Source organism: Puma concolor, chromosome B2 (genome assembly GCF_028749965.1).
Source record: "Puma concolor isolate L17-30 chromosome B2, mPumCon1.1.hap2, whole genome shotgun sequence".
Taxonomy (NCBI): domain Eukaryota; kingdom Metazoa; phylum Chordata; class Mammalia; order Carnivora; family Felidae; genus Puma; species Puma concolor.
Window position 1 is genome coordinate 124,175,068 of NC_141671.1, and position 19,689 is coordinate 124,194,756.

Sequence of the window (19,689 nt, forward strand, 5' to 3'; positions counted from 1 at the left end):
TTCCATACATGAAGTACTTTCCCAGTTCCCGACTCACAGATTCCCCACAAATGGCTCTCTTAGGTGGCACAGGTATTAAACAGTAGTGGTACCACTTACCAGATCAGGAAATGGAGCTTCAGGAAGGCAAGAGGCTTGCACCAGGTCACTACAGCAACAGAAAGGAACCTAAAACCTCTGTTTTTGAATTCCTAAAAGCACTTTGCTCTTTCTACTGACATTTCTAGAACGGACTTCTTAGTCTATGTGCCTACTGCCTCAAAACCAAACTGGCAAACCCAACTGGGCTCATCTGATGGAAACCCTTGATCCATGACCAAAAATTACTGAATAAAAAAAGATAAGAGTGGGACTTTCACTTGCATGTGTAGTGAAAATTTCCAAAGCCTAAAGAAAAGCACATTAGGAATTAAATGAAGACTGTTGTGAAACCTCTAAAGGTTCTGAGGAAATAACTGCGCTGCTGATTTCTGTACAACAGTCCCAGGTTAAGAATAAGTGCCTAGGTGTAACTCTCTTTCACAGAAAGATTTAGAGTTGGCACAGAGAAAGACCTGTCTCTGGATACATGTTTGCAACAGTCACCAGATTTGAATATGCATTAGAGAAACTGGTTACATCTTGGTAAGATTTTTAAAAATAAATTTCAATTTTACAAATTATTTTCTAATATAATTTGCCTGGAATAGCATAATAATAATAATACCCATTCAGTGATCAACAATTTCAGGCTTAGAACTTAACTGTTTAATAATTTAGCACATATCACAACCATTAACAAATAACCAATTAACGCTAACATTTCTGTGTGATCTGCGTGAACACAGTAAATGTAACCACTTGTATTTCATTTAAATTTAAAACTCTTTGCCAAATAATCCCACATTCGTGTTACCTATAATGGATGTATTTGCACACTTACGCATTTATGACATTGTATGTAAGCCATCCTAGCTTAGCAAAAACAGTGAATGATGATATATGACATCCTAATCAAATCAGAAACTAATAAAGACCATTTATTTTTGAACAAGATTTAATATATAAAGAAAATGGAACTGTAATTTTGGGAGTGACAGCACTATCAATGCAATGTAGAACAATGAAATCCTAATTTCAGGAAAGAAAATAAAGAAATGTATGAAATACAGCATAAATCCAAACAATTCTAAGAATGCTACATTATTCCTGAAAAATGTGTCCAGAATCTTTATTTATTTTTTCTCAGAATGATGGAGCAGTGTAATTTTAGAGTAAAAAAAGACATTAAATTTCCAATTCCAGATCTTGTTTTACTGACACTTGATTTTTTTGCCTTCCTTTTAGGTTAAGAAATTCTTGAAACTATAACTTATTACAACTATGTGCTCTGGTGAAAAACAGAAATATGGAATAAGAAATTAAATATTCAACTGAAAACATTAAAGATCCATATTTCCTAAATGTTATTTACCTTTGAAATTTAGTTAATACATTCTCAAATAATTTTTAGGTGAATTTGACTTGTGATGACTACCTTTCTATGATTCCAACATAAGGGCACAACCATTTATGTGTATCTTCACTGATATTTAAACTCCATAATGATAGTGCTTTTGGAAAAATAAACTGTTATAATAATAATATAATCTATTTAATCTGTTTGGGTCTTAAAATATATTTAAGAAAGCTTTATTAATACAAAGGTTGATAGTCTTTACAGAGCTCATGATTCCTGGGTCAGTCTAAAAGTAAAGGTTACTCGAAATATTCTTTACTTATCAGCAGTGAACTTACCATGGAAATCATAAATATACAGAAGAATTGGCTCATTCTGCCCAAACGCACAAAATGCAACCATATTTTCAAGTGGGTGATAAGAAATGTCTCGAATGGGTGATTTGAATGGCAGGTCAGAATACATCGCAACTTGTTCTCCTAAATAAGAAAAGACATTCAATCATTTGTACTATCTCAAATATCTCTCATTAGAAGATTATTCTGCAACTTACTAAAATAGTTACAGTATATAATAAAGCTCATATTATTTACATGAGAACTTCAAATAGTTAAAAATAGTTGAATAACTCTTAATTTTTTAAAAAATGTTTATTTATTTTGGAGAGAGAGAGAGAGAGAGAGAGAGAGAGAGAGGGAGGGAGGGAGGGGGAGGGGCAGAGAGAGAGAGAGACACAGAATCTGAAGCGGGCTTCAGGCTCTGAGCTATCAGCACAGAGCCTAATGCAGGGCTCAAACGCATGAACTGTGAGATCATGACCTGAGCTGAAGTCGGACACTTAATCGTCCAAGTAACTCTTATATTTATTTTTCATCCCGTTGGACCTTTTCTACTTTGCAATTCAACCTCTTCAATGAGGTTTTCCAGGCACAAAATAAAAACAAAGAACTTACTAGTAGAGAAGTATCTGACCCTGAAATCTGACAGAGCTGAGCAAATGCCAACTAACAAAGAACTCAGGGAGAACTCATACGGAACTGCAGGCTCTAAAACTGAAGATACTGTTTGGCTGAGGGAGATCTGGTGGGGAATAAATTTTTCTATTTTTTTTCCCCCAGAGACTGAGATACCACCTGCTTTAAAGATATATCTGATTATTAATTGCTAAAAGAGACCTACAGTAGAGGCCTAAGGAACCTATGAAAAACAGAACTCACAAAGCAAAGAATCTAGATCTACTTATTGAAGGAGAAAAGAGATTTAACACTTCCAAACCGATCCTAAAGTATCGAAACATGATAACAAAAAAAAAAAAAAAAAAAAAAAAAAACACTAAGTGAACTGACTAGTCAAAAATGTTAAAGAAAAGATCGAGAGACTGTGGATTAAGGAGGGGCACTTGTGATGTGAACCAGGTGCTGCGTGTAAATGCTGAATCACTAAATTCTACATCTAAAACTAGTATTACGCTGTGTGTTGACTATCTGGAATTTAAATAAACACTTGGAAAAAAAATCAAGAGAATAAGCACAGTGAACCAAATACTACTGATTAAAGATATTTTAAATTTTATAAAATCTCTCAATTTAGTGCTAAGAAATGTTTATGTGGTTTTAGCTTTTCTTTTGAAAAGCAAAGGTGAGGGGCGCCTGGGTGGCGCAGTCGGTTAAGCGTCCGACTTCAGCCAGGTCACGATCTCGCGGTCCGTGAGTTCGAGCCCCGCGTCAGGCTCTGGGCTGATGGCTCAGAGCCTGGAGCCTGTTTCCGATTCTGTGTCTCCCTCTCTCTCTGCCCCTCCCCCGTTCATGCTCTGTCTCTCTCTGTCCCAAAAATAAATAAACGTTGAAAAAAAAGAAAAGCAAAGGTGAGGTACAAATGAATAATTAATTACAGTAATTGAAGTAAATGGTGTTTTTTTTTTCTTTTCTGTTTTAAAGATTTTATTCTTAAGTAATCTCTACACCCAATGTAGGGCTTGAATTTACAACCATGAGGTCAAGAGTTCCATGCTCTACCAACAGAGCCAGCCAGGCGCCGCGCCCCGCCCCGGGTAAGTTGCTATTAAGTTTCAGACATCAAAACTTTGACAGGAATATGTTTGTTTCTAACAAAAATATATTATAGATATGAAGCCATTTGTATACTCACTTATATTCCAAATTCAGCTTATAAATATTTTGTATTTTGCATTATAATCTTAATTAAATACTTCTCTTAATATAGGATAGGGAATATAGTCAATCATATTATAATAATTTTGTATGATGACACATGGTAACTACACTGATCACTGCAAGCATTTTGTAATTATGTAACTGTTGAATCATTATGTTTGTCATACAGCTTAAACTAATATAATATTGTATGTCAACCACAATAAAAAATACTTCTCTTAAGATTGATAATATCTCATTATAAACATTGAATTATAATGTGAAAGATATCAAAACAGTAAAGAACAGAATGTTAACACAAATTTAGACTGCAGCTTAGTTCCATTATCAGCTTTCCCATTTCCCATTTTGATAAACATAATTGAGAACCTGAAATCAGAATTTCCTTGAAAATTATTCCAGAAAATGGTAGTTTTCACCTTTATTCAAAATAAAAACAAACCAAAAAATATTTTTAAGATAAATGAAATACTTACCTGTTTCTGGGTTCCAAACGTATACTATACCATCCTCACTTCCAGCAAAGAGAAAAGTCCCACATGGTGTCAAAGTACTATGAATCTTTTCCTGATAATTTGCTGCACCTACAAATTTCCTTGCTGCTAATCTATAAACAAAAAAGATTTCACACATATAACCATGGAAAAGACTGGTGGTTAAAAAAAAAACACAAACCCTTTTCTCTTAAATACTTCACTTGCATTTAACGATTTTTGAGACTCTGTTGCATGGGAGACATTCTATGATGGATGTAGAATAAAGAAGAGATAGTCCCGGAGGTCAGGGAGTTTCTAATTTAGCAGGACAGAGAAGGAATGCATCCATGTAAAACAGAAAATGGATACAGAAAGTGCCATAAAAGAACAAAAAGAGTACTTTGCAGATTTGGATAAAAGTGATTATTTCTAGCTATGCAGAGAGAGCCTATATTATAGAAGTAGCATTTGAGTTGGTTACTGAAAAATGTACAAAATTTTATACTCATATTTTTTCCAGGTGATAAATTAAAAAAAAAAAAGTTTACTTACTTTGAGAGAGAGAGAGTGTGCACGAGTAGGGGAGGGCAGAGAGAGGGAGAGAGAGAATCCAAAGCCCAACAAAGGGCTCAATAGCATGAATCAAACTGTGAGATCAAGACCTGAGCTGACTAAGCCACCCATTTACCACCCCATGTGATAAATTTTTAAAATCACACAATGCAGAGTTGGGACACTTGCAGAAATATTAGATAAAAATATAATTAAATCATCTATTAAATATGGTATATAACTTTCTAGACTTTTTCGCTTGTGAATAATAACTAACATTATCTTAGTGCTCACTATGTGCCAGGTAGACACACATTTGTCCCTGATTTAACAATGACTCATGAATAACGGCACTCTGTCAGAGCGTATAAATTAGGTATTATCATTTTAGTAGGTATGTATTATATCAAGTCTAAACGTACCTTAAGAAATCTTCTACTATGAGACAACAGAATATTCCCAGCTTTCTCCTACCATGAACATGATTTCTATGAACAAGCTCGTGTAATTGTACTTTTTCCCTGCTTTATAACTATTTTCACATAAATTCCCAGACCTGAGGTTACTGGGTCAAACATTTCTAGAGTCCTTGCTATACGGTGTAATGTTTTAAGCACTTTGCATGTGTAAACTAATTTATTTCCCGCAAAACCCTTACAAATATGGTATATTATTTCCCCTATTTGAATGAGGAGGAAAAGAGACGCACAGAATGGTTAATCAGTTAGTCAGGGATGGAAAAGGCAGTATTTGACTCTAAGCAGTTTGCCTCTAGAGCTCAAGCATGATTCTAAGCTGAATACTACATACTACTTAAAAAGAGAATAACCAAACTTCTAAGGCCTGACCTTCTAAAATGTGGCTCTAATCTCTACTTCTAAAACTCTCAGGGCTCCTAGGTGACTCAGTTGGCTCAGCGTCCGGCTCTTGGTTTCGGCTCAGGTCATGATCTCACAATTTGTGGGATCGAGCTCCACGTTGGGCTCTGTACAATTCTGTTTAGGATGCTCTCCTGTTTAGGATTATCTCTCTCGCTCTCTCTCTGCCCTTCCCCTGCATGCATGTGCACCCTCTCTCAAAATAAATGAGTAACCTTTAAAACCAAAGAAATTCTCTCTCAGCACTCCTTATCAAGAAACTTATGCTTCTACAGATTTACCCACCTTGCCTCGAACACAACTTCTATTAACCTACCTCTGAATTTTATTCCAGGCTTTTCATGTTTTCCACCCTCCTGACAACACTTCTATCTTCTCTAAATTCCATCCATCCTTCAAGACCGAGCTCAAAGGCCAGCCTCTCCATAGAGCCTTTAATAGGAGACTATAGTAGACCTATCATCACCTTTACTATTGCCATGAAAGATATAATCCTCTTATTATGTATTTATCTTCATTAAAAAAAAAATACATACCAAGTACTTACTATCAGCCAGGCATAACATAGGTACTATGTACGTAAGAAGAATAAGCAGATTCCAATCCTAGAAGATCTCACAATTTAGCCTCATTAAATGTTTTGTGAGTTATTTTGGAGGCAGTTCAACTAGATTATAAACTCCTAATGAACTCATTCTGCTAATCATTCTCTCATAGCACTGATGTCAGTACCCTGAACAGCTCCACATAAACACTGAAGGCCTTAACAGTTAGCCCTAAAAGATAATTGCAGAATAAACTAGTATAGACTACCACATTTTCCTTTCAAAATACAATAGTGACAACTAACAGAACTAGCCTTCTCCTGTTTGTTTTACAAGTACTATTAACACCAAACAAGAACCATCAGAAGACCATGCTGGTTTGTCCAGAATTCCGCTTCTCTGCTTTTAATATTAAGGATATTTCCTTTCCTTATTTAGAAATAAAACAGAATAAGAAAAACAAGGACATGTTAATCAAAAGCCATCTCATTCTGTTATGGTAGTATATCAGAGTACTACGCTATACCAGTATCATAAAAGTAAAAGATATCTAAGGCAGAAGTTTCTTCTTTTTTTTTTTTTTTTTTAATTGTGACAACAAAGAGCAACTGACTATATTTCTACTTCAGAACTATTCACATTTGAGCCAGAAAACTCTTTGTTGTGAGGTGGGGGCACTGTCGTACAAACTGTAGGATGCTTAGCAGTATTTCTGGTCTCTATCCACTAAATACTAACAGTCAAAAATGCTTCCGGACACTGTCAGATGTCCTCTGGAGGGAAAACTGTCTATTTAAAAACTACAGCTGCATTTTATAAATATGAATTAATTCATTTCTTATTCTATGAGTGCTTAATCTGTCAATACTGAAATATACTTACATTCGGAGATCCATAATTCTCAAAGTACTGTCTTTGGTATGGATTAACAATCGTTTTCCATTGGGATGAACCTCCAAATAACTTATGGGAATCCCCTTAAACTCACTCTCTTTAATTTCCTGAAATGATTAAAAAAGATTATAAAATATTAGCACTGAACAGTTTATTGAATATGAAGCCTCTTTTAGAGTACAAAACTAATTTGAAGAAGTCATTTTCAGTTATAATTTAAAGCGCCCTTTAAAATTGCTAGCCAAAGAATTCCCAATGAAGGTTGAAAATAAAGCTGATAATATGTATTTTTTGACTGTTATATATGGCTACACTTAATTAGCATTATTGTAGTATATCCCCAAATAAAAAGCACTTCTTAAAACATAACTTCTAACATTGAATTTTCTTGCTTACCATCATATAAGAAAGATTCTAATTTTTATAACTTCAAAAGTTAGTACGGAGTTAACTTTCAAATTCTATTTCAGTATGAGATCATTTTTTCATGTACTTATTTCCACTTTATCCTGAAAAAGGTATGTTATTGGCATCTTATTCTGAGCTCATTTAATTTAGATTGTAGTTTTAGGGATTTTTTTTTTTTTTTTTTTTTTTTTGAGGAACAAGAACCAAGATTTTTATTTGTTCAATTCTTGCATTTGAAGTATTCCTCAATGACATCCTTGGCCTGAGACTCTCTGCCACAGATAGTCTTAACCACTACACAACTGCAACCAACCACTTTATAGGATTTTCCCTCCCTGTTAATTTTACAGAGGCCGACCCATTCCCCCAGTTTCCCGTCGTCATCAACCTTAATGAGGTTGATTTGGTGTTCAGCACAAAGGGCCTCCCCACCAACTTGACACACAGAGAGAGGCTCATCCCAGTTGGATGCAAGCAGACAAAGACGGGCTTGACGCGTGTCTAAGGCTTTGGCAGCTTCGCGAATTCCACGTGCTAGGCCACCGTGGATGAGGGTGGTCTTCAGCACCTCCTGTAAAGCAGTATTAACGTCCATCACACCTCTAGCAGCAATGCCTTCCTCCGTGTGGTGGTGATTTATGGTGGAGCCAAATCTAAAGTGCACCTGAGCCTCCAGGATTTTTTTTTTTTTTTTTTGATAGTTATTTAAGGCAGCCATGGAAGACTCCTGGCTAATGATGTCAAGAAAGTCATACATACTGAAGGAAAATCTGCCTGGATAAGCCTCACAAGGAAGAATTACTAAAGCAAAACTGCTCAGACTAAAGTCCACAGAGTCAACAGAAAGTCTGCTTTAACCTGCAGGCAGAATTTGGAATTAGCCTTCATGTCCTTCGAGGCTCCGACATTATGTTTCGTCGCCAGTTCCTAGAGAGGTCTCCTCTTCAGGGGCGGTTTGGCACCAGCTGGAGTACAGAGGGCTACAGTTCCGAGAGCAGCAGCTGAGCCCATGCTATCGCTGTCTGACACTGAGTCCCACCGCTAGCTCCTTTTCAAAAGTTACAGAAAAGAGCCAAACACTGACAGCACAGATGGGGGTTATACTAATTGAACTACAACAACTTGGGGTCGGGGATGCACTGTTAGGGGTCTGAGAAACATTTACACAGATGCAAAGGTGCAAAATCAAAAACACAGAGCTGTCTAACAAGTTATGTTAGGCATGAATTTGACAAAAGTGCTAGCAGGTCTAGCTTTTGTAGTATCTGTTAATGATTTCCTTTATAGTTTTCTTTATCGTACTCATCTTCAAACTAAAAAAGCCCTAGTTCTGAAGCCCATGTCCTGTAACAAGGAGTGTGTGCAACAGCACACGGACACTTCATCTTAAGGGACAGCTGAGTATAACCTCACATGTCTCACTGCTGGCTGAAGAGAACCACATAAGAAATCAGAGTCTACAGTTTGTTCTAGGGCATTAGCTACTGAAAGACATTGCAGTTCATTTCCTGACTTTTTATTTTGGACTGTCTCAAGTAACTACCAGGCTGTCGATTTTGAAGATAAATTTGCCTTTTAGCTACTATACTGAGGTAAAGAAACACACGATATTTAACACAAATAACAGACTTCGCATTCTACACGCAAATTACTGGAATAGGTGACTTTGGAGTTTTGCCAATCCCTCAGGTATATAAGAATTAGAAAGTTCTTTTCAAAGTGTGTGAAATTAATCTACAACACGAATTCCAAGCCATCAATCATTAATCTGAGAGACTAGATGAGAATGACTAAAAATAGAACAGTTTTTTAAACAGATCTGATAGATTCAACTAAAGTTCATAAAAATTCTTTTTCACTTAGAGTGTCTTTACTTCAAATGAGGACAACTGTTATAAAAGAACAAAAACTTAAGAATAAATTATAGCATATTAGAAACTATATCAACTTATACAAAATTCAGGTTTAAGAATTCACTTTGTATTTTTAACTAAAAAGTACTGAATACGCACCAACAAAATTGCTTAACATACCAGCCACCTTAAAAACACTCTAAAAATGAAAGATTATTCGTTTATTTCTGCCTACTTAGCAAAGTTTAAATGAAAGCAATTACAGTGATTGAATAGTAGACCCCACTCATAATTACTTAATTTTGATTACATCATTGTGAAAGACACGACTGTTAAAATGTTGAGCATGTTGTTTTTAGAGTGATGTTATTGGGTCAAAAGAAAGAATATGAATAGCAGATAACAGAAGTTATGACTTAGAGACGGTAATATTAACATATGCCTCATTTGAGCATAATTTCAGTAGTGGATCACTGAACGCCATATCACAAATTAGGGTTCAAAATAAGGAAGTGAAGTCTGACCAAAATGAAAATTTTCACTAAGTTGCTATATCACCAATTACCCATCAGGAAGACTTGATAATTAATCAATGATAGCTTGCAGGGACTGAGAAAAACTTCACTTTTTTTTGAGAAGAGAGAACAGAGTGTCCTGACATCATATTTTTAAATTCATGTGGTTCAATTTTTTCCAATTTCTTTAATTAAGCCCTAAATATGAAGTATGATTTTATACCTTATTTACACTCCAGTGATGCACTGAATGTGGCACATCATTAACTGTGACATAGGTATTCCAAACAACAATCACCCCTGTGCAATCTCCTGAATACATGTGATGACCTATTTAAAAAAAAGTAAAATTACTCTTTTATAAGTGCTACACACAGGTAGAAACAAATAATATGAAATTGGTAAAACACAGCCCAGTATAACAAAGAATCAGAGGGGTATTAAAAGGTGTTTTAGTGAAAAAAAAAAGGCCAAAAACCAAAACACAATTTGTAGTCAAATCCCAATGATCTTTAAATGAATTCTTCACTCTACCAAATTACTTTTGACTTATTTCCCTTTGTCACTTACTTGAACTTGAATACAAAAAGAAATGAGCATCTTAGTGCATTTGTATATGGTTCAAATTATAAAGCCAAACAAATTATTTGAATTATCCAATATGTCTGTATTGCTCACTTTCATTAACCGGTATAATCTGTTTTGTATTCCTGGAAAAACACCTATATTTTATACATACTTTTAGCAAAGTGCCTGATACCAGTAGAAACTCAGTAAATGATCAGGGAATGAATAAAATAATAAGTAACAGGTGCTTCAGTTTAACATACATTCTTTTTTTTTTTTTTTTTTAATTTTTTTTTTCAACGTTTATTTATTTTTGGGACAGAGAGAGACAGAGCATGAACGGGGGAGGGGCAGAGAGAGAGGGAGACACAGAATCAGAAACAGGCTCCAGGCTCTGAGCCATCAGCCCAGAGCCTGACGCGGGGCTCGAACTCACGGACCGCGAGATCGTGACCTGGCTGAAGTAGGACGCTTAACCGACTGCGCCACCCAGGCGCCCCAACATACATTCTTAGAGTCAAACCCTCTCATAGTTGAATGGAACCTCAGAGACCACTGAATTCAACTTCACACCCACTCAGGAATATCTACCACACCATAATGAACAGACAATTGTCTAGCAACTGTGAACTTAATATTTTACAAAGCAGCTATTCAACTGATGAACTACTCTGTACACTAGAATGTTCTTTCTAATTCTGAACAAAGAATATCTGCCTTCTGCAGCTTTGGTCCCATCTCTACCTACTGGAAGCAACACAGACTGACTTTCTTTGTTTCATGTATAGAGGTCTTAGTCAAATATTTGAAGAAATTCCTTCCTCTTTTTATAATCTGGGTTACTTCTACTATGACAAAGTTTACAGACACCTTTCTATCCTTGGTTGACTTTTCTAAATGTGTTCCAATTTTTTAACATCCTTATAGTTAAAATGAATATATTAGCAGTATTGTCATTTTGATCTGGATCCCACACTAATTAATTATAGCTATAGTCTGTATATCCAGCGTCTGAAATATTGTGAAGGTATATACCATAATCATACAGATTTTGTGAGGAATAAACTAGTTTACACATGTAAAGTATTTAAAACATTAAACCACATAGCAAGGACTCCAGAAATGTTTGACTCAGTAACCTCACATCTAGGAATTTATTGTTAAGAAAATAATAGTGCAACAAAGCTTTACAACAAAACATACATATATGTTTATATATGTATATATATATAAACATACACACACATATATATATATACATAAAACTCGTATTCATAGACATCATGTTCATGATATGAGAAAGCTGAAAACATTTTAAGCATTGCCAATAATAGAAAATGTTTTTTTCTTGAAAATTTCTTCAGATACATTTAGACGACTCTATAACATATACCTATTAACTGTTAGCTGAATGCAGTGGTGCTCAGTACACAGTGTAAATACAGGTTTCTCCCACTATGTATCTAATATTCTTTTGGTATTTCCCGTTCTTCCTCATTTTAACCCTTTCACTCAAAAGCCACTTTAAAAAAAAAAACCTACTGAGGGGGCATCTGGTGGCTCAGTCACAGTTAAGTGTCCGACTTCCACTCAGGTCATGATCTCACAGTTTGTGGGTTTGAGCCCCCATTGGGCTCTGCACTGACAGTGTGGGGCCCGCTTGGGATTCTTTCCCTGCCCCTCTTCCACTCACACTTTTCTCTCTCAAAATAAATAAATAAATCTTTTTTTTTTTTTTTTTTTTTCAACATTTATTTATTTTTGGGACAGAGAGAGACAGAGCACGAATGGGGGAGGGGCAGAGAGAGAGGGAGACACAGAATTGGAAACAGGCTCCAGGCTCTGAGCCATCAGCCCAGAGCCCGACGCGGGGCTCGAACTCACGGAGCGCGAGATCGTGACCTGGCTGAAGTCGGACGCTTAACCGACTGCGCCACCCAGGCGCCCCAATAAATCTTAAAAAAAAAAAAAAAAAAAAAAAAAAAAAAACCTACTGAGGGGATAATCACCAATCCAATGAAATATATCTATGAGATTTGATATATGACTGGTTCTCACAGTAAAGAGTAGTTGAATATAAATGTTTAGGAATTTAATGAACTTAAAATTACAAACAAAACTTCCTCAGTGCTAAATCTGTGCCTACATCTACCATATGATCTGCAAAATACACATATATAAATACGTACAATTATCAATACAAAAAAATCCCTCTCAAACTTAAAAAATTATCTTAGTGAAATAAAATTAAAAAAAAATTCTTCATGCAACTATCTTCCATTTGGAATATATTGTGACATACCTTCAACATCAAAACAGAGAGAGTTGATGAAACTCCTGTGTGTGTCAAACTGTCGGATCAATACGGCAGGATCCTCTCTCATATCAACTTTCCATATCCGTACCACGGAATCATAGCACCCTGTAACCACCACCTCTTTCACAGCGGGATGGAATTTAGCCGTGTAAACAAAAGAAGGATGAGGCAAAACTCTGAAAGAACTGGTACTATTTATTTCATTTTTCCAGATCCTGGAAAAGGATAAAAAGTTATATATTGCTTCTGAAATGCACAAGTTTCTAAAACTTTCTCTAAAAACACAGCCAATGGGACTCAAGTAAGCAATGATAACAACCAATGGTAAACTAAATTTCCTAACAATCAAAAATAATATGATCAAAGATTTGATGGCTGGGGTTCTTTACATTTTGACAAAGCTATTTCTTAGTTATTATGAACCATGTTAATTTGTCAACTAATTGTAACTATACTGTAAAATGAAAAATTATATTTGGATAGGTCTGTTTTTCTTAAACATACCTACTTTTGTCATTGATTAAATACACACTGTATAGTTGGTAAAAACTGCATTTAGTACATTACACACAAAAAATAAAATCTAGGGAGAGCTTTAATTATCCCCCACTTAGGTTGTGTATACTGCTTTTGCAAAGTGCTCACTGTAGAGGTTTAGAGAACAGGATACTCCATTAACCTTATATATGTAATTTCATAGCATAGATAACATGATCTCAAAGACTTAAAAGCCATAATGAAATAACTGTATGAATACTTGCATAAGATTAAAATAATTATGATTTTTGATAGAAAACAGACTACCTTACATTAAATAATCAACTTATGTTCAACACTCTCGTTATCTCTTCCTATAAATAATGGACAATTTTTAAAAAGCAGTGTTACTGTCACTGCTACAGTCTTGACAAAAGAGTAAATCTCCAGCGTTAAAATTGTTATGTCAGAAACTCTGCAATTCTAGTCAATGTGTAAAGATTGGAAAAATCTAACAACAGACAGCTACTAAATGAGTGTAGAACACTTTTTTTTTTAATTTGACTAAATTACTAGAATTAGAAAAATATATTAATTTTTTAATGAGGGGATTTACAGTTCATTCTTTTAATTACTACCTAAGAACTAAAGTAAATTAAGTCCTTTTCAAAATTATTGAAGAAAGAAAAAATATGGTTGCCATTTAAGAATAACATTCTATGCATTTTCTTAGCAGCTGCTTCAAATACAGGATATGATCTTCAATTACTAGGAATCCAAACTAATGATGAAGGAAGTGAAAGAACATGTTTTCAAGTAAAAATAAAGCATGTATGTCACTGCATAAACATTTTTACCATAGCAATACTTTCAATGAATGCATGCTGCATGAAATAGAGTACTTAAAGAACAAAATCATTAATTTGTGATTAATATTGTGAAGATTGTTTAAAAGATGAAAATTTCAGTTGCTTGCTAAAAAGTCTCAGTGGTATAATCTGAAATACTATATAGCGGATAGAAATGAAGCAATCATACCTTAAAAACAGCTCAATTAAAACAGACACAGCATTTTTGGGCACTTGGGTGGCTCAGTCGGTTAAGCGTCTGACTTTGGCTTAGGTCATGATCTCACAGTTCAAGGGTTTGAGACCTACATCTGGCTCAGTGCTGACAGCTCAGACCCTGGAGCCTGCTTTGGGTTCTGTGCCTCCCTCTCTCTCCCTGCCCCTTCCCTGCTCCTGCTCTGTCTCTGTCTCTCAAAATAAATAAATGTTTAAAAAAATTTTTAAAAAAATCCAGACACAGCATTTTAAAATAAAAATGAAGCTTTTTATGTGAAGACCTAACTGGCGTGAATGATGGCTTTCATTAAGCAAGCAATGGTTGAATCCAAGAACAAAAGAAACATATTAATGAGTCTGGGGGAAAAAATAGGCTAATCACAAAGAACAAGGAGATACTCAAACTTGCAATGACTAGATGAGCGCACAAAAAAAAATTATTACAGCTGGGTAAGAAAAAACATGAAGTTAAACAGTATGTGGGATTAAGGGTGGCATAGGGACCTATGTGCCTAACTGGAGCCATAACACATGGGAAAAACTGGATTATTTTAGGAGTTGCCGGTTAGAGAAAAATACAAATTATCTGGATGACAGCTAAAGATTTTGGTTAAACTTACATGGCAGAGAGCTATCCAGTGGGAAACAGTGGTACTCAGGAGACACTAACATGTGGTGTGGATCCCCAGGAAGATGGAAGAAACAGCCAGAGAAACTCATCCCTCTGCCACTCTTGGCATTAGCAACTCTAATTCTCTTCCTTTTGACATTAGCTTATTCATTTTTAGTAGTCCTTACCCCTTTCAAAAACCTTACTCTTTTTGGTTCTAGTCACAATGTTTCTCTCTTCACTCAGTTAATCTTACACATTAATATTTTTATGATGCTAAGAGCTCTCAATTAGTATAAATTTCAAAGCTACAAAAAGAAAAAAGTATACTGTACTGCAACATATTATGTGCTGTGTGGAAAAATCCAAAAGTCTTCAAGAAATGGTTAAATCTGAGCTGAGTTTTAAATGATGACTATGAGCCCATGGTGGCTCATAAAAGGCACTTAAATGTTTGCTGAGTCACTGAGTTGGGCAGGAAGGCTAGGAAAAGGGCATTTAAACACATGAAGAGGAGGCAAGGCTACAGGGCACGGGGATTTCAAAGAGGGTAAGATACTAAGGGCATTTCAAAAGACTGTGGGTGAGGCCGAGGGCATATAGCAAGTGCACAGGACAAGGGTGTAGGGTCAATGAGAAACATGCTTGTTATGCCATGCTAAGGAACTGGAACATTTTTTCTTTCTTTCTTTCTTTCTTTCTTTCTTTCTTTCTTTCTTTCTTTCTTTCTTTCTTTCCTTTTTCTTTTACAATTTTTAAAATGTGTTCACATGTCCTCATGTGAGCAGGGGAGGGGCAGAGAGAGAGAGAGAGAGAACCCCAAGCAGGTTCCATGCTGTCGGTACAGAGACTGACATGGGGCTCGATCCCATCAACCTGACCTGAGCTGAAATCAAGAATTGGATGTCCAACCAACTGAGCCACCCAGGCGCCCTTGGAACTGGAACACTTTCAAAAGGGTGGTGGTAATCAAAGACTTCTGAAAATCAAGGCATTATGAAAGATGGTTTTGGAAAGATGGAGGAACAAAAGACTGAACAGTGGGAAAGTTCAGCACCAATAGTTTAAGAGCAGATAGCAAGGGCCTGAATGAAGGTAACACCAGTGAGGACAGAAAGAGTGTGACAGAAATGGTGAGCCTTTTAGAAGGGTGAACCGACAGACCGTGGCGCTGCTTGGATGCGGGGAGGAATGGTGGGAAGTAAAAAAAGAAATGAAGGCTCCCTGGGTTCCTGGCTCAGGAGACAAGGTGGATAAGGATGCCATTAAAAAATCCACAAGAGGACTAAAAGAGGAAAGCAAAGTTTTGTGATTATCAGCAAGTCTGATCTGAGGTGCCACGGGACAGTCCAGACAGAAGTGTGTAACAGAAAGTGCAATTCAGAAAAAAGTGGGCACTAGAAGTCACTGCCTATGACTGAGACTCCAAGCCAGGAAAGACGAGAGAGACCAGGTCGAGCACCCCAAACCAGGGAAGATGACAAGAAGAGGATCCCAGGAATAAACATCTACAGAGAATAGGCAGAGGAGGAGGAACAGGAGGCAGGGAATGAGAACTGGCCAGAGTCACAATAAAAAGGAAACAGAAGAGGTTGTCAAGGAAACCATTAACTGAGAATATTTGAAGACTGGTCAATAATTAAGTACTGCAGTGAAAGCAAACAGGATAAGGACCAAAACTGGCCCTGGGATGTGAAAATCAGCAAGTGACTGCTGACCTCTTGAAGAAGGTTTATCTAGCAGAATGGGAGTGAAAGCCAGACTAACTGGGTTGAAGTAAAGACAACGTGCATAGAATGCCCTTGATGGTGTAGAAAGAAAAATAATGTGGTAGTCTGGAAAGGAGAAAGAGTTGAGAAAAAGATTTCTTAAGATAAGAAGATGTGAATGTATTTTTAGGATGACAGGACAAAGTCAATAGACAGGAAGATAGTGAAGAGACAAGAGGTAGGAAACAGGGCTGCAGACTGAAGGACTGAGATTAAAAGCATAGATCAAAGAGTGGCCGGAAAAAAGTGTCTTTATTCACATTTTTGTTAAGGCAGCAGACAGAGATAAAGATGGGTACACTGATAGACACTGGGTGGAAAACCAGGGGGAAATACAGGAAGTGCGTGTCTGGCTTAATTTCACTGTAAGCTGAAGGCATTCAGCTAATGAAAGTGGGAAGATGTGACTCAGTGTACAGAACCTGAAGTGCCGTGAGGCCTGGATATGCCGCCAGAGAAATGAGGGGAAACAGCTGAATTTTGATAAGGAAAAGGATTGTGCAGCTGAGATGAGAGCTCAAGTGATTTTAAGACTTACAAATCCAGTCAGGCCTGGCAGGGTTATAAACTGTTCTCTAGTACAACCTGGCATCAGACAGAATGGCTATGCCGAGAAAACAAGCAGACCACAGGTTGTGGAGGATAACGGAAGGAGGGACGCATAGCAGGTTCCCAGCTACACAGGGAAGGAAACCAATGCTCACCAATTACTATCTTTTGCATTTAAATATAAAGTAAACGGTAATGATAACATCTTAATCAATTAGACATCTTATATTAAAAAGGAAGCTGATAAGACTAGTAAAAGAAGGGATCCAGACGCAAGGAGTATCTGCTACAAAGTGTGTTAGAAAAGCAGGAAGCAGAAGAGTGAAGTCAGAGGGGATCGCGAACTGCTCCAAGTATCAGCTTCTTAGTGTTTAGAAAGAGTAAGTGTTGGGAATGCAAGCTGGTGCAGCCATTCTGGAAAACAGTATGGAGGTTCCTCAAAAAACAAAAAATAGAACTACCCTACGACCCAGCAATTGCACTACTAGGCATTTATCCAAGGAATACAGCTGTGCTGTTTCAAAGGGACACATGCACCCCCATGTTTATAGCAGCACTATCAACAATAGCCAAAGTATGGAAAGAGCCCAAATGTCCACCGATGGATGCATGGATAAAGAAGATGTGGTATATATACACAATGGAGTATTACTTGGCAATCAAAAAGAATGAAATCTTGCCATTTGCAACTATGTCGATGGAACTGGAGGGTATTATGCTAAGTGAAGCTAGTCAGAGAAGACAAAAATCATATGATTTCACTCATATGAGGACTTTAAGAGACAAAACAGATGAACATAAGGAAAGGAAACAAAAATAATATAAAAACAGGGAGGGGGACAGAATAGAAGAGACTCATAAATATGGAGAACAAACTGAGGGTTACTGGAGGGGTTGTGGGAGGGGGGATGGGCTAAATGGGTAAGGGGCACTAAGGAATCTACTCCTGAAATCTCTAATCTTAAAAAAAGTTCTGAGAATGGAAAAAAAAAAGAAATAATAATTTTTTATGTGCACCCACCTACATTTGTTGGAATCAAATTAAATGACATCTATAAAGGCATTCTGAAAAGCTGCCTAATAATACATTTAGAATACATGCAAGGTAGAGCAAGCAGCTACAACAGTGTCAATGGCACTTCACAAAGTAGTTTTTAAAAATGCTACTGTGATACTTACTAGGTTGGAAGGGGTTAGATTATTTCATGACTGACATTCTGAAAAATGCAAATACTGACAATCTAGAAAACTCTTAAAACATGAGGTGCATATTCACTTACAAGTATCCCCTGCTTTTCGAAAGTCTGCATTATACCACTTTGCTTTTGCCTAAGACCTGTATTAGTACTTTTTGGTTTGTTTTCACTAACCCAAAGACAGCTGAAGAGAATTTTTGCTTTGATGAAAAAAGGAGAAAAGCAAAACTAGGGTTCAGCATCTGTTTTGCAGTGAGCCCTTACAGAGGCAGCACACACCCCAAGCAGCGAGTAGCACCGTCAAGCTCTTCCCTGGAAACCACACTCAGCATCTCCACATTGAGCTGCTCCAGCTCTGACCTGTATCTGTGAGCATCTCCGCTTTATCCCAGTTTATTGTGTGCATCCATCAGCAAGACATGTTCTTTGGTATCAGAAAAGTCCAAGAGGCTATTTTTAGGTCTGGGAACACTCAAAAACTTTTCCATATACATTAACAGTAATTACTTCTTCATTTTATGCCATTTTTGTCCTAGGAAAAATTTCATAGAAATGCCATACTTTTGGAGAGCAGAGGAAACCTTACTGGCCCTTACAGCACTGTGGCCTGGCCCCTGCATACAGCTAACAGTGAAGACAGACCCCTACCATTAAGAGCTTATATTTTGGGGAAAAGATCAATTGTTTAATAACCTTATGTCAAAGTATTAATCAAACAGTGTACATAATGATCACTGAAAGACACTGAGACCAAAAGTATTATACATTACCTAATACACTTAACAAAAACATCTTCAGGAAAAAAATTTTGCACTACGACTCATCTAATCAGTCTGTAGGATGCATCTCTGATAGTCGCTTGATCATCCAAACATAACTGATGCATTAGTTACTTTCCTCGACGGCAAGCAACATACAGAAGAAGTACTTCTCAAGGATACTAACCTGGCAGTGCCATCAGATGAGGCAGTAAGGATATAGCGATCGTCATGTGACCAGCAAAGATCATAAATAATATTGAGGTGGCCACACAATTCTCTCATGAAACGTCCAGAAGGAATTTCGTATACTAATGAAAATATTCAAAAATTAGTAGGTTTCCAGGACAGAGACTCTCAATCCAGTAATACATAAATACATAGTTTATGATAATCTGTATGTACATAAGGTAAGCACTGCCTCCAAGAATATTATCACCAAAGATATTTTAGCATAAAAAATTTCAAAGTCTACTTAAAAACAGTTTTTCATTTCCTTTAGACACAAGAATTTCCACATACAAAATTTTACAATATGCTCCAATTAACATTTATTCTCATCACTTCAAAGCAATTTTTCTAGTAATCTTTGACAATCATTAATCAAATAATAAATAACATTTAAATTGCAACTCCAAAGATTCTATAA

General features: G+C 36.4%; 1 protein-coding gene and 1 pseudogene across 11 annotated transcripts in view; both read right to left on the reverse strand.

The window, feature by feature from the left end:
- The window catches only part of AHI1 (Abelson helper integration site 1), a 209,471-nt gene that overhangs the window by 141,422 nt on the left and 48,360 nt on the right, over window positions 1-19,689 (reverse strand). For all 11 annotated transcript variants that reach the window (XR_015251561.1, XR_015251562.1, XM_086707930.1 and 8 more), the window contains 6 exons: window positions 19,228-19,351; window positions 12,603-12,832; window positions 9,957-10,063; window positions 6,946-7,064; window positions 4,089-4,219; window positions 1,777-1,917 (listed from right to left, as the gene is read on the reverse strand). Coding sequence is in view for 9 of the 11 variants with exons in the window: in XM_086707930.1 (XP_086564056.1) it covers window positions 1,777-1,917; window positions 4,089-4,219; window positions 6,946-7,064; window positions 9,957-10,063; window positions 12,603-12,832; window positions 19,228-19,351 (852 nt within the window). In the remaining 2 variants the exon portion in view is untranslated. The remainder of the gene's footprint in view (window positions 1-1,776; window positions 1,918-4,088; window positions 4,220-6,945; window positions 7,065-9,956; window positions 10,064-12,602; window positions 12,833-19,227; window positions 19,352-19,689) is intronic.
- Window positions 7,071-9,950, reverse strand: LOC147581232 (small ribosomal subunit protein eS12 pseudogene; annotated as a pseudogene).